General features: G+C 44.8%; 1 protein-coding gene across 1 annotated transcript in view; it reads right to left on the reverse strand.

Annotated features, from left to right (window-relative positions):
* Nucleotides 1–23,360, reverse strand: part of SLC25A16 (solute carrier family 25 member 16) — a gene marked incomplete in the record, with an annotated part of 246,804 nt that overhangs the window by 86,521 nt on the left and 136,923 nt on the right. The window contains 1 exon segment of the mRNA XM_053691840.1: nucleotides 9,901–10,022. Coding sequence (XP_053547815.1) covers nucleotides 9,901–10,022 — 122 coding nt within the window.

Below are 23,360 nucleotides of genomic sequence, written 5' to 3' on the forward strand. Positions count from 1 at the left end.
CGCATTGAATATCGCTCTTAACTCCAGAATATTGATTGGGAGTAGAGACTCCGACCGAGTCCACACACCTTGAGCATTCAGGGAATTCCAGACTGCACCCCAACCTAGTAGACTGGCATCCGTTGTCACTATCACCCATGAGGGTCTGCGGAAGCACATCCCTTGGGGCAGATGATCCTGCGACAACCACCAAAGAAGAGAGTCTCTTGTCTCCTGATCCAGATCTGAGGAGACAAATTTGCATAATCTCCATTCCACTGTCTGACCATGCTCAGTTGTAGAGGTCTGAGATGAAAGCGAGCAAACTGAATGATGTCCATTGCCGCCACCATAAATCCAATTACCTCCATGCACTGAGCCACTGAAGGCCGAGGACTGGACTGAAGGGCTCGGCATGTATTCAGAATCTTTAACTTTCTGACCTCCGTCAAGAAGATTTTCATGGATACAGAATCTATTAGAGTTCCCAGGAAAGGAACCCTTGTCTGTCGAGTTAGTGAACTCTTTTCTAGATTCACCTTCCACCCGTGAGTCCTTAGAAAGGATAGAACCATGTCGTATGAGACTTTGTCAGTTGATAAGACGACGCCTGGATCAGAATATCGTCCAGATACGGCGCCACTGCAATGCCCCGCGGTCTGAGAACCGCCAGCAGAGAGCCTAGAACCTTCGTGAAGATCCTGGGTGCCGTGGCCAGCCCGAAGGGAAGAGCCACGAACTGAAAATGTTTGTCCAGAAAGGCAAATCTTAGGAACTGGTGAGGATCTTTGTGGATAGGAATATGAAGGTATGCATCCATTAAATCCACTGTAGTCATATATTGGATCAATGGAAGAATTGTCCGATAAGTCTCCATCTTGAAAAATGGAACTCTGAGAAACTTATTTAGACTCTTGAGATCTAAAATGGTTTGGAACATTCCCTCTTTTTTGGGAACCACAAAAAGATTTGAGTAAAATCCCTGCCCCTGTTCCAGAATTGGAACAGGACAAATTACTCCCATAGTGGAGAGGTCTTTTACACAACGTAAGAATGCCTCTCTGTTTATCAGGTCTACAGACCATCGTGAAAGAAGGAACCTTCCCCTTGGGAAGGAATTTTTGAACTCCAGCTGATACCCTTGAGACACGATTTCCAGTGTCCAGGGATCCTGAACGTCTCTTATCCAAGCCTGGACAAAGAGAGAAAGTCTGCCCCCTACTAGATCCGATCCCGGATCGGGGGCCACCCCTTCATGCTGTCTTGGGAGCAGCAGCGGGCTTATTGGGTTGTTTACCCTTGTTCCAAGCCTGGTTGGGTCTCCAGACGGATTTAGCTTGTGCAAAATTCTCTTCCTGTTTAGTGGAAGAGGCAGAGGGGACTCCCTTGAAATTTCAAAAGGAATGAAAGTTACTCTGTCTACCCCTCTGCTTAGAAGTCTTATTCTGAGGTAGGAGATGACCCTTACCTCCCATAATGTCAGAAATGATCTCTTTCAAGTCAGGCCCGAATAGAGTCTTACCTTTGAAAGGAATAGCCAAAAGCTTGGATTTAGAGGACACATCCGCAGACCAAGATTTTAACCATAAGGCTCTGCGTGCTAAAATGGAAAATCCTGCATTCTTAGCCGCCAATTTGGTGATCTGGAAAGCGGCATCCATAACAAAAGAATTCGCCAGCTTAAGGGCCTTAATTCTATCCATTATTTCCTCTAAAGAAGTCTCAGTCTTAAGAGACTCTTCTAAGGTATCAAACCAAAATGCGGCCGCAGTTGTAACTGGGACAATGCAGGCCGTCGGTTGTAATAGAAACCTTTGATGAATAAATAGTTTCTTTAGAAGACCCTCCAACTTTTTGTCCATAGGATTTTTGAAGGCACAACTGTCCTCAATAGGGATAGTCGTACGCTTAGCCAGGGTAGATATAGCTCCCTCCACCTAGACCGTCTGCCAAGAATCCTGAATGGTGTCAGCTATAGGGTACATTTTCTTAAAGGTAGGGGAAGGTGAAAACGGAATACCCGGTCTCTCCCATTCCCGTGTAATAATATCCAAAATTCTCTTAGGAACCGGAAAAACATCAGAATAAGAAGGGACCTCTAAGTATTTGTCCATCTTACACAATTTCTCTGGTGGTACCACAATAGAGTCACAATCAGCCAGAGTCAGCAAAACCTCCCGCAAAAACAGACAGAGGTGTTCAAGCTTAAATCTGAAGGACATTACGTCCGAATCTGTCTGGGGTAATGCACTTCCTGAATCAGACAATTCCCCGTCAGATAGAGCCTCCCTACCTCCCACTTCAGAGCCCTCAAAGATCGCCATCAAAGAGTCAGAAGTCGCCTGGACCACCTGGTCCGTTCTTCTACTACGTTTGCCTTGCAACACTGGCAACTTAGACAAAACTTCTGTAAGAGTAGATGACATAACTGCCGCCATATCCTGCAGAGTAAATGAGGTGGACGCAGTTGACGGCGCCTGAGCGGGTGTTAAAGGCTGTGACGCTTGGGGAGAAAGTAGCGGCATTCCCTGAGTCTCATCAAGCTGAGAAGCATCCTTAGAGCTATTTGCATTAAGGAACATTTGTTCTTTAAACTGTAGGGCCCTCTCAGTACAGGAGGGACAAAACGTAAGAGGGGGTTCCACATTGGCAGCTAAGCACATAGAACAATTGTGTTCCAGTAGGTCAGCCATGTTAAACAGAAAAACAAGAGCAATATTGGTCATGTCAGATATATGAAATAACAAAAAAAAGTACTGTGTCTTTAAATTTGAAAAACGGTACTGTGCCTTTAAATTTTAAAACGACATGAATTTTCCCTGCAAATGTGAAACGATAAAAGATTTCAACGATATAAGTTTTCTACTGCACATGTGTTACGGTATATCCCGGATACCAAGGGTTAATACCAGATGAACGATGTACTGAATATGGGATCAGCAACTCACAACCCAGCTAATTCCCCCCTCAAAAATGAGACCAGGCTCCACATTGAAGGTTTAAAACAGAATGCACTTTATTGAAGGCTATATGCCACACAATAAACTTATTCACAAACTATATCTCCTTGGTCTAGATTCAAAAATTGTGAACTGGGTGGAATGCTGGCTTAAGGACAGAAAACAAAGTGTCTTAGTAAATGGAGTTCATTCAGCAGAGGGGGCTGTTACTAGTGGTGTTCCTCAGGGGTCAGTTCTGGGGCCTGTTTTGTTTAACATATTTATCTGCGATATCAGCAAAGGGCTACAGGGGAAAGTATGTCTCTTTGCAGATGATACAAAAATTTGCAACAGAGTGGATGTTCCAGGGGGGGGTAGACAAAATGAGAAGTAATATACAACAATTGGAGGATTGGACAAATGACTGGGGTCTAAAGTTTAACACAGCAAAGTGTAAAATAATGCATTTAGGGAAGAAAAATCCAAATGTTAATTACAGACTCAATGACACTTTACTGACTGTTACAGACGAGGAACAGGACTTGGGAATTATTATTTCAGATGATTTAAAACTTAGTAAACAATGTAGTAATGCAGCGAGTAAGGCTAGCAGAATGCTTGGATGTATTGGTAGAGGTATTTGCAGCAGAAATAGTAAGGTTCTTATGCCACTTTATAGATCATTAGTTAGGCCTCATCTTGAGTATTGTGTGCAGTTCTGGAGACCATATCTTCAGAAGGATATTAACAAACTTGAATCTGTGCAAAGGAGGGCTACCAAAATGGTACATGGTCTAAAAAATAAAACTTACCAGGATAGGCTCAATGACCTAAATATGTATAGCTTAGAGGAGAGAAGGGAAAGAGGTGATATGATAGCAACTTTCAAGTACATTAAAGGGTTTAGTTAAACTGAGGCTGTGGGTATTTTACATAAAATGGAAAATTCAAGAACAAGGGGTCATGAGCTCAAGCTAAAGGGTAGTAGATTCAGAAGTAATTTGAGGAAGCACTTCTTTACAGAAAGAGTGATTGATTTATGGAATAAACTTCCTCAAGAGGTAGTAGCAACAAACACTGTGGGGGACTTTAAAAATGCATGGGACAAGCATAGGGCTATCCTACGAACTAGATAAGTTTATACTGTTAGGTAAGGTCGGGCAGACTTGCTGGGCCTATGGCTCTTATCTGCCGTCAATATCTATGTTTCTATGTATTTATGCAGGTCTGACCCCAGATGGGGGTTGAAAGAATATTGTACATTAGATAGAGGGAAAACGCCCTTTGACATGCCACAATAGAATTACATTACTTAAGCAGATAAGCAAGTTAAACACAAGACACAATTGAGCCCTTCTTATCACTTGGGCGTCTGCTCTCTGGATGTTATTAAACAATGTGAATGTTTATCACTAAACTTAATTACAGTACACAATAGCTGAGGCTAGCAACCTTGTCTTTAGAAAATATCTTCTTAAAGCTGAACAAAGTTAACTCTTTCAGTACTGACAGAAGGGTCTGTCACATAGCTCCCTCCAAGTGGAACACTCCGGCAGACCCGGCTTGACCCTTTGGCGGGTCAACCTGTGAATGACCGGACTAGGGTGGTAGGCATGTCAGTTTGCCGGGACAATCCATCTGCATTCCCGTTTAGCTTACCGGGCCGGTAGCTGATGGTGAAGTTAAATTGTTGGAGGGCTAAACTCCACCGCAGCAATCTGCCATTGTCTCCTGAGACCCGGTTAAGCCAGACTAAGGGATTGTGATCCGTTATGAGAGAGAATTCTTGTCCGTATAGATAAGGGTTCAACTTCTTCAGTGCCCAGACCAGGGCTAAACAGTCCTTCAAAATATCATCGGCTTCTTTACGTGGTTTTTGTACCTGCTCTTTATAGGTATCCACAATCCCTTCATACTGACATAGGGTGCCCTTGAGTTGTTGCACCTCACTATGAGCCAGCGCCAGCTTCTCCTCCAGTGTCGCTAAGTTTGTCTTTAATGTTTCATGTTCCACTCTCAAGCTGGTGTTTTCTGCAGTCTGTCGGTGCAGTTTGTCTAGCAGAGATTCCCGTTCTAAACGTGCTTTTTCCTCTGCGCTCCTCTTCTCTTTCATCAGCGCATTGTAACAGGACTTCCACGTATCAATAGCGGATAGAGATTTACTGAGCTCAGCGTCCTGGGGCTTAGCAGCAGGTGGGTCAGTCTCTGCTGCATGGATCTGGGCACGGGTAGTCACAGGGTTAACATCAGCGGGACCCATAGGAGCATAGGCAGAAACAAGGGGGGCCAAGTTATTTCCAAGGAGAACATCAGCTGGTAAGTCCTTCATGACCCCCACATTCACAGGTCTAGCGCCCACTCCCCAATCCAAATGCACCCTGGCAACAGGTAGGCGGAACACAGCGCCCCCTGCTACCCTCACAGTCACAGTGTCTCCAGTGTACTGTTTCTCAGACACCAAGTTCTTTTGAAGCAAGGTCGTGGTAGCACCAGTATCCCGTAGACCACTGACATTCTTCCCATTCACTTTAACCAGTTGCCGGTTATTCAGGCGGGCAGATTGCACAAGGTCTGCTTCATGTAGGATGCCCCAGCATTCTTCCACCTCTACGCAGTGGGCCGCAGGCTGAGGGTTACGTGGGATTCCGCCGGCAGGTCTTCTCCAGGACTGTGCTTGGTTCGCTGCATTTAGGGGACACTCTGGTCTTTTGTGCCCAAGTTGCTTACATCCAAAGCACCGAATAGGCTGTGAGTAGCCCCGTGAATTGAACCTGGCTCTCTGAGGATAGTTCGTGGCTGGAGGCGGGGTGGTATAGCGGTGCGCCGGGGGTTGGTAACTGGCAACTGCTGGGGTGGCTGTGGGTCTGTACTCCACTCTGGCAGGGGGCTTAGTGGTAGCAGTGTCCAGTTTGCGGGCATCCGTATACTCATCTGCCAGGCGAGCAGCTTCATGCAGGGTGGAGGGTTTACGGTCCCGAACCCACTCTCTAACTCCTGCTGATAACTTGTCAAAGCAATGTTCCAACAGGAATAGCTGCAGCACCTCTTCCCCAGATACGGCTTGGCACCCCGCCATCCAGTAAGATGCTGTGCGGTGCACCTTACATGCCCACTCAACGTAGGAATCACCGGCTAATTTAACAGTGTCTCTGAACCGCCTCCGGTATGCCTCCGGTGTAACCGCATACCTGGAGAGCAGAGCCTCTTTTACAGTATTATAATCCCCGACTTCCTCATCTGAAATGGCCCGAAAAGCCTCACTGGCCCGGCCGGATAATTTCCCGGATAATATCGTGACCCAGTCCTCTGCGGGTACCTGGTGTAGTGCACATTGCCTCTCAAAATCCGCAAGGTACCCGTCAATCTCTCCTTCTGTTTCCAGGAAGTTTTTAAAAGCTGCAAAATTAACTTTTCTCTTTTCCACTGGGGTTGCTGTGACTTGGGCTGCTGCAGCGCCGCTTTGGAGAAGTAGGTTGGCCTCCACAGCGGCTATGACCCGGTCGATAATTTCCGCAGATGGGTTGGGGCCATAATGTGCCAGTCTTATTTTGACAGCCCGGTCAAAGCTTGCTTCTTCGGGGGTCCTGTCTGATATGCTGAGCCCATTGGTTCCTACGGTCCCTGGTACTCTTTCCATCTTGGTCAGTCTTGTAATAATCCCCCTCTTCCTGAGGTTACTGGCTTGTGTAGTTGCTCTTCTGGGCGATAAGGATCATCCCGTCGCTTGCCACCAATTGTTACGGTATATCCCGGATACCAAGGGTTAATACCAGATGAACGATGTACTGAATATGTGTCACGCTCAGCTGCTGGGAAGCTCTGCAGTCCTCTGTGTGCTTGATTGACAGGTGTCTGAGCCACCCCTTCCTGATGATGTCACAACCAGGCTTTTTATTCTTGGCTTCCTGTTTCTCCAGTGCCAGTTTGTTTGTTAACTTTTTGGCTTCTGATAGGATTTCGCTGAGGAATCTCTCTAACTGCTGCTTTTCTGTTGCCAATCTCTTCAAGGATTTACTATTCTGGATTAACCTTCAACCTCCTGATTACCTGTCTCCAAACAATGCAAGTACTGTTTGTTTTGTGAAACTTCCAAACTTCCTGTTTACCTTCTGCAAACCCTGCATATTCAGACTACTCTATGTACTGCCAAACTATTCAAATACTGTTATTTCTGTGAAACCTTCAATCTGCATGTTTACCTGTTTCCAAACTCTGCAAATACAATTATTCAGTGTAAACCTTCAAACTGCTTGATATCCTGTTGCCAATCTCAACAAGTACTGATTAATCTGTGTTAACCTTCAAACTACCAGCTTACCTGTTGCTACCTCTGCAAGTTCTGACAACACAGTGTTAACTCTCAAACTGCCTGATTACCTGTTGCATACTCTGCAAAGACTGTCTACACAGTGTTAACTCTCAAACTGCCTGATTACCTGTTGCATACTCTGCAAAGACTGTGCGCTCAGTGTTAACCCTCAAACTGCCTGATTACCTGTTGCATACTCTGCAAAGACTGTCTACACAGTGTTAACCTTCAGACTGCCTGATAACAAATGACCTACTCCTGCATTATTAACTGTTTCCTGTTTTACCCTTATTCTGTCTGAGTATAAGTGGACTATCCCTGCTCTCCTGATACTGTGGAAGACATTTCCTGAAACCAGTTCCTTATTCAGAAGTCTATCTGGCTGATATCATGAATTACTTTGGCACAGGCTAACCCTGCTCCATATCGTGAGTACTGTGTTGTTTAAGTTCGCCCTAGCATTTGGGTCTTCTTCTAGACATTTCCTAACCTGACAATATGGTATCAGCAACTCACAACCCAGCTAATTCCCTCCTCAAACATGAGACCAGGCTCCACATTGAAGGTTTAAAACAGAATGCACTTTATTGAAGGCTATATGCCCAGTATTTATGCAGGTCTGACTCCAGATGGGGGTTGAAAGAATATTGTACATTAGATAGAGGGAAAACGCCCTTTGACATGCCACAATAGAATTACATTACTTAAACAGATAAGCAAGTTAAACACAAGACACAATTGAGCCCTTCTTATCACTTGGGCGTCTGCTCTCTGGATGTGATTAAACAATGTGAATGTTTATCACTAAACTTAATTACAGTACACAATAGCTGAGGCTAGCAACCTTGTCTTTAGAAAATAGCTTCTTAAAGCTGAACAAAGTTAACTCTTTCAGTACTGACAGAAGGGTCTGTCACAACATGTATAACAACAAGTAATATGCAGGTGCTATAACCAGATATATTTACATTGTTAGGTAATATAGTTCTTCTGACTAAAATTAACCCCTGCACCAAACCACAGCTCTGCTGTGGCGCCTACCTCACACCAACAAGATGCCCAAGAAGCACTGCCTAAGTCCGCTTGCGAGTAAGTCAAACCAATCGGACCTAGGAAGCAACAGGAGCTCCGTAATACTCCTCCGTTGCAGAGACCGGAATAACAAGTGCACGGCAAAACGCGCAAAAATAAGCCCCGCCCTTCGTGGGCGGTATAGAGAAAAACCAACGCAGCATGAGAATAATCAATGTCGGGTAAACCCGACCCGTTTAACAGCCAATGTGTCCCTCAAAACAAACTATTGTCACAAAAATAAAGGTATAATGAACCCTTTTTACACAATCTTTCTCCAGCGTCAGCCTGTTTATAAGTGTTACCGTTTCTGACCCCATAACGAAAAAACGGATCACATAAGTACACCAACCCACTGCATATTATAGGGAAACAGATAGGGGAATAAAACTATTATGCAAGTTAGTTACCCCACTTGTGTTGCAGCAGCTAACGTCCAGTCTGTTCTGAGCTACACTCTCCCCAGAAAACAAAAAGACTGTACATACCGTAGTGCTGATCTGAACCTGTCCCACACGAAGAAGAGGTCTCTTTACATCACCTCCTGTAGGTCTGTGGGGACAAATAGGGCCTTATGTGAAATCTTACAAGACCATCAGCAGGGCAGCACAAGCATGGGGAGTGAAGTGCTAATGTAGAAAACTCCTCAGTTCCCATTGCTGAAACTTCTGATGCTCCACCCTGAGAAAAATAGTACTCACTGGCACCATTTGAAAATAAACTCTTGATTGAAGAATCTAAACTAACACCTCACTTTACCTCTTCCTATCACTAACGTAGGCAAAGAGAATGACTGGGGTGGGAGGGAAGGGAGGAGCTATATATACAGCTCTGCTGTGGTGCTCTTTGCCTCCTCCTGCTGACCAGGAGGCGATATCCCAAAAGGATGAAATCCGTGGACTCGTCATATCTTGTAAAATAAAATAAAAACAGACACCGTCACTTTAAGAATTTTTTTTTCTTTTAAAACAAATTTCCCCCAAAGAATTAAACTGCAGGTCTATATTAACCACCTGATAAAAGGCCACCTCTACACCGCAGATTAACTAAAGTGCTCCTACCTGACCTGAGAAAAACCACCACAAGATAACGGCAAAAAGACTGCAGAGGACTCTGAAATCGGCTCCAACACGAACCAACGCTCCGTTCATATGCATAGAGCGGAAGAGCAGGCGAGTCACATGACCAGCTGAAGGGAACTGCGCCACACACAAAAGCAGGCATTCCCAATACAGCTGAAGGAACCGTCACTACCGGAAGTCCACTAACGCTAAAATACTAAAAGCGTAATAATCCTAGAGAAAACATTTTCTCACTCTTAAGAGAGTATACTGCCAAACTGAAAGCTAAACTATCGGCTAGATTACAAGTCTTGTCCCAACGCTGCTTTTAAGCGTCCGCTTTGTGTGCGCTGATATTACTAAGTGGAGCGCAAATATCACTTTCACATGGCCCTATATAGGGATTAGCTCATGTTTTATGTCTCCAAGTTGATTCCACTATCACTATTCTAGCAGGTTTTACCCTATTACTACATAATAAATGAAATTCTGCTTGTACATCATTATGCATAAATAACAGGCAGCAGCAAGTGCTAAGTACCTTTGTGTACATGGTTTTGAAGGTATGCAGGATCCCATTGTATCTGTGCTCTCCTTTGACTTGAAATGCAAGACGTGCTCTGACCATGTCGAGAGGGTACGTGCAAATAACGGCGGTTATACCTACAAGAAGAGTAAACAGGTGAGGTCACGTGTTGTCTGTGTCAAGAGGGTCCCTGCAGGTAGGTGGCATCACTAAGACACTTTACAGGGCAGTAAGAAATATATTTATTATTCCCCTTTTTATGTCCCCACTCCAGCATTGTGCCACCCACTGCCAACTCGCCCCTGCTCCACACTGTTGCAGAGCTGTCACATTTACTGATTGGCTGAGAACAATAACGTTTAGAGGGGAAAAACATAATTTATGCTTAGCAGATAAATTCCTTTCCTTCCGGATAGGGAGAGTCCACGGCTTCATTCCTTACTGTTGGGAAATACAACACCTAGCCACCAGGAGGAGGCAAAGATACCCCAGCCAAAGGCTTAAATATCCCTCCCACTTCCTCATTACCCCAGTCATTCTGCCGAGGGAACAAGGAAAAGGAGGAGAAACATTAGGGTATAAACGGTGCCAGAAGAATAAAATAAATAATAGGGGACTGCCCATAGACAAGAAAAAACTGTCGGGGGCCGGGGACTCTCCCTATCCGGAAGGAAAGGAATTTATCTGGTAAGCGTAAATTATGTTTTTCTTCCTAAGATAGGTAGAGTCCACGGTTTCATTCCTTACTGTTGGGAAAACTATACCCAAGCTCAAGAGGACACTGAATAAATAACGGGAGGGAACAAAAAGAAAGAAGCGGACCCTATTCTGAGGGCACCACAGTCTGCAAAACTTTTCTCTTGAAAGCTGCTTCAGCCGAAGCAAAAACATCAAACTTGTAAAATTTTGAAAAAAGTATGTGAGGAGGACTAGGTAGCTGACTTACAAATCTGATCCATAGAGACCTAGTTCTTAAAGGCCGAAGAGGAAGCCACTGCTCTAGTGGAATGAGCCATTATCCTCTCAAGAGGACGATGTCCAGCTGTCTCGTAAGCTAAGCGGATGACACTCCTTAACCAAAAAGATAGGGAAGTCGAAGTAGCCTTCTGCTCCTTACGCTTCCCCGAATAGACAACAAACAAAGAGGAAGTTTGTCTAAACTCCTTCGTAGCCTGAAGATAGAACTTCAAGGCGCGAACCACATCCAAATTGTGAAGTAAGCTTTTCTTTCGATGAAGATGGATTAGGACACAAGGAAGGAACCACAATCTCCTGATTGATGTTGCGATCTGACACAACCTTAGGAGAAAACCTAATTTAGTATGTAAAACTGCCTTATCACTCACATTGCAAAGCAGAGATCTCAGAAACTACGTGCAGAGGCAATAGCCAATAAAAAGAGAGCCTTCCAAGATAACAATTTAATGTCAACGGAATACAGAGGCTCCAAAGGAACCTGTTGCAAAAACCGAAGAACAAGATTTAGGCTCCAAGGAGGAGCCCCAGATCTAAACACAGGTTTGATCCTAATTAGAGCCTTAACAAAGGACTGCACGTCTGGAATCTCAGCCACACTTTTGTGCAATAAAACCGACAGGGTCAAAATCTGTCCCCCCTCAGGGAACTAGCAGAAAGGCCCTTCTCCAGCCCATCCTGGAGAAAAGATAAGATCCTGGCAACCTTACCTCTGTGCCAGGAAAAAACACACTCTTCACACCAGAATAAATAGGTCCTCCACACCTTGTGGTAGATACGCAAGTAACTGGTTTACAAGCTTGAATAAGAGTATCAATGACACCCTCAGAGAAACCTCTCCTGGCTAAGACTAAGCATTCAATCTCCACGCAGTCAGCCTCAGAGAATCTAGATTTTGATGAACAAATGGACCTTGTATCAGCAGGTCTCTGCGACAAGTTAACTTCCACGGAGGAGATGAGGACATCTCCACTAGATCCGCTAACCACATCCGCCGTGGCCACGATGGAGCAATCAGGATTACTGATACCCGCTCCTGCTTGATGCGGGCCACCACTCGAGGAAGAAGCGGTAATGGAGGAATAAGATATATGAATTTGAACCTCCAGGGCACTGCTAGTGCATCTATTAGATCCGCGTGGGGATTCCTTGACCTCAACCCATACCTGGGTAGCTTGCTGCATATCTCTGCAAAACACCCCAGGATGGAGAGACCATTCCCCTGGATGGAAGGATTGCCTACTGAGAAAATCTGCCTCCCAGTTGTCCACACCTGGAATGTAGATCGCTGGCAGCGAACAGCTGTGGGCCTCTGCCCACTCCAGAATCTAAGATACATCCTTCATCGCCAAGGAACTTCTTGTTCCCCTCTGATGGTTGATGTAAGCCACCAAGGATATATTGTCAGATTGGAATCTGATAAACAGGGACAAACCCAGAAGTGGCCAAGCCTTTAAGGCCTTAAAGATTGACCGTAGTTCCAAAATATTGATCGGGAGGGGAGGGAGGACTCCTGAGTCCACAACCCCTGTGCCTTCCTGGCACCCCAAACAGTTCCCCATCCGGATAGGCTTGCGTCAGTAATCACAATCTCCCAGGATGGTCTTAAGAAGCATGTCCCTCAGGACAGATGATCTGGACAGAGCCACCAAGAGAGTGATTCTCTTGACCGGCTGTCTAATACAATCTGTTGAGACAGATCTGAATGATCGCAGTTCCACTGCCTCAGCATGCACAGTTGTAAAGTTCTGAGACGGAACCTGGCAAAAAGAATGATGTCCATGCTGGACACCATGAGACCAATCACCTCCATACACTGAGCCACAGTGGAACTCAAGGAGGTCCGGAGGGCAAGACATGCTGAAGTTAGCTTGCAACGTCTCTGGTCTGTTAGAAATATCCTCATGGATATGGAGTCTATTATAGTACCCAGGAATTGCACCCTGGTACTTAGGATAAGAGAACTCTTTTCCAAGTTTATCTTCCATCCATGTGATCGAAGAAGACTGAGAAGGGACTCCGAGAATTCTTCCGCAAGACGAAAGGATGGTGCTTGCACCAGAATATCGTCCAAGCAATACCCTGAGTTCTGGCAATGGCTAGAAGAGCCCTGAGAACCTTTGTAAAGATTCTTGGAGCAATAGCTAGGCCAAACGGAAGGGCAATGAACTGGAAGTGCTGGTCAGGAATGCAAACCTCAGGAACTGAAAGTGTTCCCTCTGGATTGGAACATGAAGGTAAGCGTCCTTCAGATCTATAGTGGTCATAAACTGGCCTTCCTGAATTAAAGGAAGGATGAACCTTATCGTCTCCATCTTGAAGGAAGGGACAATGAGAAATTTGTTTAAGCACTTTAGGTCCAGAATTGTGCGGAAAGTTCCCTCTTTCTTTGGGACGACGAAAAGGTTTGAGTAAAAACCCCAAACCTCTTTCTTCGATAGGCACCGGTACAACAACTCATAAGGAGAATAGATCCCAAACGCTCCCTAGAAAGGCATCCCTCTTTTCTGGTCTGGTAGACAGATTCAAGAGAAGGAATTTGCCCCTTGGCGGATGAGATTTGAAGCCTATCTTCTATCCCTGAGATACCACCTCCAGGACCCACGGATCATGTACAGCCTTGAACCAGGCGTCTGAAGAAAGAGACAGTCTGCCCCCTACACGATCCGATCCCAGATCGGGGGCCGCCCCTTCATGCCAATTTGTTTTAGGCAAGCTTCTTATTCTGCTTGGATTTATTCCAGGACTGAGCGGGTTTCCAAGTACTCTTGGGTTGTTCGAGTTTGGAGGAGGATTGTTGTCATTGAGATTTGTCAGAACGAAAGGAACGAAAATTAGAAGCTTGTCGTCCCTTAAACTTGTTCTTCTTATCTTGCGGTAGGAAGGCAACTTTGCCTCCGGTAACTGTAGAAATAATGGAATTCAGGCCTGGGCCAAATAAAATCTTTCCCTTGAAGGGTAGAGAAAGGAGTCTGGACTTTAAAGTCATATCCACAGACCAAGACATCAACCAGAGCTCCCGGCAGGCTAGGACCGCAAAGCCAGAGGCCTTTGCATTTAGGCAAATAATTTACATGTTCGCATCACAGATAAAAGAATTAACAATACTCAGAGCTTTAATTCTGCCTTGAATATCCTCGAGTGGAGACTCCACCACAATGAGTTTGACAGAGTTGCCCCAGTAGTTAGCAGCTTTGGCAACTGCGGCAATTGCAGCCGCCGGTTGAAACAAAAATCCTGTATGTTGAAACATCCTGTATGTTGAAAAGTAGACGAGGGGGAAAAGGAAGAACCAATTCTTTCCCATTCGTTCTTAATAATGTTCACCATCTTAACCGGAAAGGGAAAATTAAAGGCCTCTGGAACCTCTAACGTAGACAGAACCTCCTTTAATAAAAAACGCAAGTGCTCAATTTTAAACCTAAAGCACGGTTCCTCTGCAGCAGGAGGCTTAGACGCTAAGGACTCCGACCCAGAAAGTTCACCCTCTGAAGCTACAGAGGTTAACTCATCATCGGATAACTGGGACATAATAGCTAAATCCGATAAATATTTAGATGACTCGGGGTCAGGAGAGCTATGCTTAACCTTTCTCTGTCATTTGTTAGAGCGAGGTAATGCACTGAGAGTCGCAGACACCGCCGTTTGAAACTGTGCAGGAAGAAAGCCTCCTCTGGATGGAGGATTAGATGTGCTACAGGGAACTGCATGTGAAGTGAATAATGTAGCAAGGGTAGTAATCTCACTGGGTGAAGAGTCCTGAGAGGTAGACGGCTCAGAGGGACTAAGAGCATTAGCAGGCTTGTCTCCCTTCTTAGACTTTATAATGGTGTTAAGGCATGTGGAACAAATGTGAAAGCGGGAAAACCACGGCCTCCTCACAATATGAACAGGTATGATTTAGTACAGAAGTAGTACCTTCTAACATGTCAGAGTCCTCCATAGCTCAAGTTATACCCACAGAAGGACACAAATAAAAAGGTTTTTTATTATAGAAAACTGCACCTTTATACTCCCAATGGCTGGGGCACTCACCACCTCCTAGACCCAGACAGTTAACAGAGGAAACGCTCCCCTCAGGTTCAAGTCTCAGCCGGAATGGAGGAAATTAACATAGACCACACCCGGTCACATGTAGTGCAAGACAGTACTTCCCCTGTTATTACAAGTACAGCAAGTAATAGGAGCTGTGCAACACTTTCAAAAACAAAAGTGAAACTTAAAAGTGAAACCTGTTTGTTTCAGTCAAAAACACACAGTCTATCAGCCCAGGAAAAAAATCACACAAAGAAGCATGTAAATAATTAATACACTGATTAATTAACCCAAACTGTTCAATAAACCCCCTTTAGAGGATATTAACCCTGGATCCTATCAAGGTATAAAGGAGCCACACTGTGACCCTGTTATAGCGTTTTATGTGTAAAAATGGAAACAATCTTACCTCCAGGATCTATGCTGTGGAACAGAACACAGCCTCTCAAGTGTCTTATAGCAGCGCTCCTGACATGGACTTTAGTGAGAGAAAGCAGGCAGTGAAACTCGTCAACACTGATTGCTTAGAAGCTGTTAGCAGTAGTCTGGATGGTTTAGCAGAAAAACTTTCCCTGCATCTTCAGACTCTAACTTTACTCACTGAGAGGTTGACATGACTACTTAAAACTCCAGTCCTATCTCGAAGGGCAGATACCCTTTTTCAGGACTCTCCGAATCTGCTGACACTTTTCTGCCACCTCCTAACGTGACGAAAGGCAAAGAATGACTGGGGTAATGAGGAAGTGGGAGGGATATTTAAGCCTTTGGCCCGTTGTTGTATTTCCCAACAGTAAGGAAAGAAGCCATAGACTCTCCCTATTTTAGGAAGGAAATGAGAATCTATCAGACCTAATTTTTTTCAATCAAGAGAGTCCAACCCTTTTAGCAGAGGATCAACATTATTTCCCTGTTCAATACTTATAAGTACAGGGATAACACATTACTTATATGTACACAGATCACACAATACATATATATACACAGATCACACAATACTTATATATACACAGATCACACAATACTTATATATACACAGATCACACAATACTTATATATACACAGATCACACAATACTTATATGTACACAGATCACACAATACTTATATGTACACGGATCACACAATACTTATATGTACACGGATCACACAATACTTATATGTACACGGATCACACAATACTTATATGTACACGGATCACACAATACTTATATGTACACGGATCACACAATACTTATATGTACACGGATCACACAATACTTATATGTACACTGATCACACAATACTTATATGTACACGGATCACACAATACTTATATGTACACGGATCACACAATACTTATATGTACACGGATCACACAATACTTATATGTACACGGATCACACAATACTTATATATACACGGATCACACAGCGTTTATAAAGTAAAATGACAGCAGTGCTCATGTACAGACCTCTGTCTTTACTTAGCATTATCTCCAACCTTCAACCTTTTAAGAACAGAACTGACATTTTACAGGAAGGTTCTACATGTTCATATATATATATATATATATATATATATATATATATATATATATATATAGATACACACATATATATATATATATATATACACACACATACATTATATATATATATATATATATATATATATATATACACACACACATACATTATATATATATATATATATAAAAAAAAAACATAAATTATGCTTACCTGATAATTTAATTTCCATCGAGGGGAGGAGGGTCCACGGCCTCATTCATTAATGTTGGGAATTATGAACCTGGCCACCAGGAGGAGGCAAAGACACCCCAGCCAAAGGCTTAAATACCTCCCCCACTCCCCTCATCCCCCAGTCATTCTGCCGAGGAACAAGGAACAGTAGGAGAAACATCAGGGTATAAATGGTGCCAGAAGATTAGGTCCGCACATCGGAGATTCGGGCGGGAGCCGTGGACTCTCCTCCCCTCGGTGCAAATGAAATTATCAGGTAAGCAAAATTTATGTTTTCCAACTAAAGGGGAGGAGAGTCCACGTCTTCATTCATTACCATTGGAAACATATACCCAAGCTCTAGAGGACACTGAATGAAACCGGGAGGGTAAAAGGAGGACCCTAATCTGAGGGCACCACAACCTGCAAAACCTCCCAAAAACAGCTTCCGCAGAAGCAAAAACGTCAAATTTGTAAAACTTTGTAAAAGTGTGTAAGGAGGACTAGGTAGCCGCCTTAGAAATCTGCTCCATAGAGGCTTCATTCTTGAAGGCCCAAGACGAAACCACAGCTCTAGTTAAATGAGCCGTGATCCTCTGAGGAGGCTTATGTCCTGCTGTCTCATAGGCTAAGCGAATCATGCTCCTCAACCAAAAGGACAAAGAAGTTGAAAAGGCTTTCTGCCCCTTGCGCTTCCCGGAATACACCACAAAAAGAGATGTAGACTGTCTGAAATCCTTTGTAGCCTGAAGATAGAACTTTAAGGCACGATCCACATCCAGGTTATGAAGTAACCTATCCTTAGAAGAAGAAGGGTTAGGACATAAAGAAGGAGCAACTATTTCCTGATTGATGTTACGGTTAGACACCACCTTGGGATGAAACCACAAACCAGTGTGAAGCACAGCCTTATCCGCATGAAAAAAACAGATAAGGAGGCTCACATTGCAAGGCAGCCAGTTCAGATACTCTGCTTGTCGATGCAATGGCCAACAGGAAGAGAACCTTCCAGGACAGAATCTTAATGTCAATGGAATACATAAGTTCAAACGGAACCCTCTACAAAACATTGAGGACCAAGTTTAAGCTCCATGGGTGAGCAGACTGTCTAAAGACAGGCCTGATTCTAGAATGAGCCTGAACAAAAGATTGGATGTCAGGGAGCTCAGCGAGTCTCCTATGCAACAAGACTGATAATGCCGAAATCTGTCCCTTTAAGGAACTAGCGGCAAGACCCTTCTCCAAAACGTCTTGGAGAAAGGACAAAATCCTGGATACCTTCATCTTATGCCAAGGATATCCATACTTCTCACACCAGGACAAGTAAGTCCTCCACACCTCATGGTATATGCGATGAGTGACTGGCTTACTTGCCTGAATTAGCGTATCAATCACACTTTCAGAAAAGCCTCTCTTGGCCAAGACTAGGCATTCAATCTCCACACAGTCAGCCTCAGAGAATCGAGATTTTGATGTTGAAAGGGGCCCTGTTCCAGCAGATCCCTGCGGCAGGGTAACCACCACGGCGGAGAGGATGACATCCCCACCAGATCCGCAAACCACGTCCTCCGCGGCCACGATGGAGCAATCACAATGGCCGAAGCTTGCTGCTGTTTGATACATGCCACTACATGAGGTAGAATTAGTAACAGTGGAAAAATGTAAGCTAGGCTGAACCCCCAAGGCACCGCTAAGGCATCTATTAGTTCTGCCCGGGGATCCCTGGACCTCGACCAGTATCGGGGGTTGCTTGCAATTGAGTCTGGACGCCATGAGATCTATCACCGGGGTTCCCCACCTGAGACAAATCTCCGCAAACACTGGGTTGAAGAGACCATTCCCCCAGATGGAAGGATTGCCTGCTGAGAAAATCTGCTTCCCAGTTGTCCACACCTGGAATGTGAATCGATGAGAGCGAGCAGCTGTGGGACTCCGCCCACTCCAAGATCCGAGACACCTCCCTCATGGCTAGAGAGGTCCTCATACCCCCCTGATGGATGATGTAAGCCACCAAGGTAATGTTGTCGGTCTGGAATCTGATGAAGCTGAACGACCCCAGAGGAGGCCATGCCTTCAGAGCATTGTAGATTGCTCAGAGTACCAGAATATTTATCGGAAGGAGAGACTCCTCCCGGGACCATTTTCCTTGTGCCATCCTGGCACCCTAAACAGCTCCCCATCCTGCCAGACTCGCATCCGTGGTCGCAATCTCTCAGGACGGTCTCAAGAAGGATGTCCCCATGGACAGTTGCTCCGGACGGATCCACCAAGAAAGGGAGATCCGATCTTGAGCATCCATGGATATCTGCTGATCTGAATGATCTCCGTTCCACTGTCTTAACATGCACAATTGAACAAGTCTGAGATGGAACCTGGCGAATGGAATGACGTCTATGCTGGAAACCATGAGTCCGATCACCTCCATACACTAAGCCACTGAGGGGCTTGAGGAGGACTTAAGGGCAAGACAAGAGGACGCAATCTTCCTGCGTCGATGGTCTGTGAGAAATATTTTCATGGACATAGAGCCCAGGAACTCCACCCTGTTGCTGGGAACCAGGGAACTCTTTCCTGAGTTGATCTTCCAACAGTGAGATTGGAGCAAAAGAAGAAGAGCCCTCGAATGAACCTCTGCGAGACTGAGCGACGGCGCCTGGATTAAGATGTTGTCCAGATAGGGCGCCTCAGCAATGCCTCTGGCCACCGCAAGTAGCGCCCCCAGAACCTTTGTGAAGACTCTCGGGCTGTCGCCAGACCAAAGGGGAGGACCACAAACTAAGTGTTGGTCCAGAAACGCAAATTTTAGGAACTTGAAGTGGTCCCTGTGGATTGGCACATGAAGGTAAGCATCCTTGAAGTCTATAGTTGCCATGAACTGTCCCTCTTGAACTAGGGGCAGAATAAATCTGTTCGTTTCCATTTTGAACGATGGAACACTCAGAAACTTGTTTAAACACTTTAGGTCCAGAATCGGGCGGAACGTGCCCTCTTTCTTTGGAACCACAAAAAGATTTGAATAGTACCCTAGACCCCTTTCTGCTAGGGTAACTGGTATGATAATGCCAAGAGAGAGGAGAGATCCCTCACACACTCTAGAAATGGCTCTCCCTTTTCCGGTCTGGAAGACAGGTTGGACAGGAGGAATCTGCCCCTGGGGGGATGGGATCTGAACCCTATCCTGAAAGCCTGGGCGACAACCTCCAGAACCCAAGGGTCCTGAACGTCCTGTAACCAGGATTCTGAGGAGATAATCTGCCCCTTACTTGGTCCGGAGACCGGCCAGGGGGCCGCCCCTTCATGCCGATTTTGTCTCGACGGCTTTCTTGCTCTGCTTAGACTTGCTCCTAAAATGAGTCGGCTTCCAAGTTCCCTTGAACTGGTCCGCTTTCGCGGTGGGCTGCTGACACTGGGCCTTGTCCGCACAAAAGGGAAGAAAAGTAGATCCTTTAGGTTTAGCCTTCTTATCCTGCGGTAGGAAAGCTCCTTTGCCTTCCGTAACCGTGGATATGATCGAATCCAATCCTTGACCGAACAGAATCTTTCCTTGAAAAGGCAGAGACAACTGCCTCGACTTAGGTCATGTCCGCAGACCAAGACTTTAGCCACAGAGCCCTGCGAGCTAAAACGGAAAAACCTGACACCTTAGCGTTCAGGTGAATAATTTGCATATTGGCATCACAGATGAAAGAATTGGCGACCTTCAGCGCCTTAATCTTATCCTGTATCTTGTTGATGGAAGTCTCCCCCTCGACCATTTCATACAGAGATTCACACCAATATGTTGCAGCTCCGGAAACCGCGGTTACGGCCGCTGCCGGTTGAAAAACAAACCCTGTATGTTAAAACATCTTCGTTAACATGTTTTCCAACTTTTTATCCATGGGCTCTTTAAACGACGAACTATCCTTGAGGGGAATAGTTGTCCGCATCGCGAACCTAGAGATAGCACCATCCACCTTAGGGACAGTACCCCACAGCTCAAGCTGAGAGTCCGGAATGGGGAACAGTTTCTTAAAGGAAGAAGAAGGGGAAAAGGAAGAATCTAATCACTCCCATTAATTCTTAATAATTATAGCCATCTTAACAGGAATTGGGAAGGCCTGAGGCACCACCCTGTCCTCATATACCTTATCAAGCTTAGGAATCGCAGATTCTTCCTTAAGTTTCGGTTCCGGAACCTCCAGAATAGCAAGCACTTGCTTCAGCAAAAAGCGCAAATTCTCCATCCTAAACCGAAAGTCAGGCTCCTCCGCAGCCGGAGGTTTAGATGACACGGACTCCGACCCAGAAGAGGCCTCCTCCGAAGAGTCGGAGTGGGCCTCGTCATCGTATAACGCCTCTGATATTTCCACAGGTGTAGACAACCCCTGGGCCGCTGCATGTGCAATTGGAGATGGATGCAGGGAACGCACCTCACGGGACGGGGAACCCTCAGAGGTGGACGGCTCAGTAGTACTAGACGTCCGTTTACTTTTAGATGTCGTAACTTTATTAAGGCATGTGGAACATAGTTGAGCAGGCTGATCTACCAGAACCTCCTCACAATAAACACAGGGGTGTACTCACTTTTGTTGCAAACGGTTTAGACATTAATGGCTGTGTGTTGAGTTATTTTGAGGGGACAGCAAATTTACACTGTTATACAGTGTACACTCAATACTTTACATTGTAGCAAAGTTATTTCTTCAGTGTTGTCACATGAAAAGATATAATAAAATATTTACAAAAATGTGAGGGGTGTACTTACTTTTGTGAGATACTGTATGTATGTATGTATATATATATATAGATATAGATATAAATATATACATACACACACAGTTGCATGCAAAAGTTTAGGCACCCCTGACAATTTCCATGATTTTCATTTATAAAAAATTGGGTGTTTGGATCAGCAATTTCATTTTGATCTATCAAATAACTGAAGGACACAGTAATATTTCAGTAGTGAAATTAGGTTTATTGGATTAACAGATAATGTGCAATATGCATCAAAACAAAATTAGACAGGTGCATAAATTTGGGCACCCTTGTCATTCTGTTGATTTGAATACCTGTAATTACCTAGCACTGATTAATTGGAACACACAATTGGCTTGGTGAGCCCATTAAGCTTTGAACTTCATAGACAGGTGCATCCAATCATGAGAAAAGGTATTTAAGGTGGGCAATTGCAAGTTGTTGTTCTCTTTGACTCTCCTCTGAAGAGTGGCAACAAGTGACGTGAAGTAATAGGAGGCAATGGAGGCAGCCAAATCAGAGAGAAAAGTTTTTAAATCTCATTAATAAAAAAATATATATTTTTTCCCTTTTATTTTTTTGGGGCCACGCCCCCCCCTAGGAACCCCCCCCCCCCCCCCGACGCCACCCGATGTGATTAACATCACATAGTATTATAACCACAAAAAATTCAGCATCCAGGTTGCGCAATAAGGAGGCAGTGAGCCGTTCCGCTGCCCTCCATTAATTGCGCAACCTGGATGCTGAATATGTTCTTAGCTCACTATGAGCTAGCGCCACACAGTGGTGGCTCACCGGGCCCCATACACGCTCCAATAGAGGCGGTTCTTAAAACCACCTCTATGATGGAGCTAAATCTACAGCCAATCAGCAGCATCAGCGCTGCAGGGGAGGCGTGACTGCTGGTCTTGGCTGACTCGGCTGAGTGATGTCGCATTGGCGCCTTGGCGGGAAGACCGCAGTAACAGTAGGGAGCTGCTGTGCCATAGATGAGCCAGGAGCCACGTGAGAGAGCTCAGTCTGTCACACTTTCAGTGTCAGTCAGAGCGAGCCGCGAGGACAAGGAGTGTAAGGCAACTGTCTGTGAATGACTGTCTTTTACACTGAGTGAGTAGTTACGGTACCAGAGTGAGGACTTCACTGAGAATTAGTAGGGCCGTGAGTGCAAGACACGTAGGACAGCTGAGCACAGCAGTCAGTGTGAGTGGCTGTGTGTGTTGAGATCCCTGGATCAGCCGTAAGATTGGAATTTAATGTTTTATTTATTTTGTAATTTCTGTGATTTTTGGCCTGAAAGTAATAGGGAAAAAATGTTTTCCGCATGAGAATTCTCTAATTATATGACCTAAAATAATAGTTTACCAAAAATAGTTGGTCCAAAAATCCAAAACAGTGATTAAGTTGCATTTGAAAAAACAAAATCTATGCTTACCTGATAAATGTATTTATTTCTTGACACGATGAGTCCACGGATCATCTAATTACTATTGGGAATATCACTCCTGCCCGGCAGGAGGCGGCAAACAGCACCACAACAAAGCTGTTAAATATCACCTCCCTTCCCTCCAACCCCAGTCATTTGACCGGTGCAGAGGTGTCTGAAGTTTATAAAATACCAACAACCTGTCCAAAGAACAGGGCGGGCCGTGGACTCATCATGTCAAGAAAGAAAGAAATTTATCAGGTAAACATAAATTTTGTTTTCTTTCTAATGCTTAGTTGAACATGAAAAACAATGATAACCTGAGCACTCGGCAATTCTACCAAACCAGTCGAGCCGAACAGCGCAACGTGTCTGAACAGCCGCAATACCGAACAAACCCGACAGGACCAGCCTGCACCTAGGGTCCCAAACGCCAAGCTGCATAAATTCTCCCTCATAGGCGAAAAAAGAGAAAACAGACATCTTTAACATAGGACTAACATGTCTAAAACAACTTCCGAAGAAGTAACAAAGAGTATCAATCCCAGAAGGTGCCCGAAGGAAACAAAAACAAATAAAAGACAT

The sequence above is a fragment of the Bombina bombina genome, chromosome 9, assembly GCF_027579735.1.
Source record: "Bombina bombina isolate aBomBom1 chromosome 9, aBomBom1.pri, whole genome shotgun sequence".
NCBI classification, from domain to species: Eukaryota; Metazoa; Chordata; class Amphibia; order Anura; family Bombinatoridae; genus Bombina; species Bombina bombina.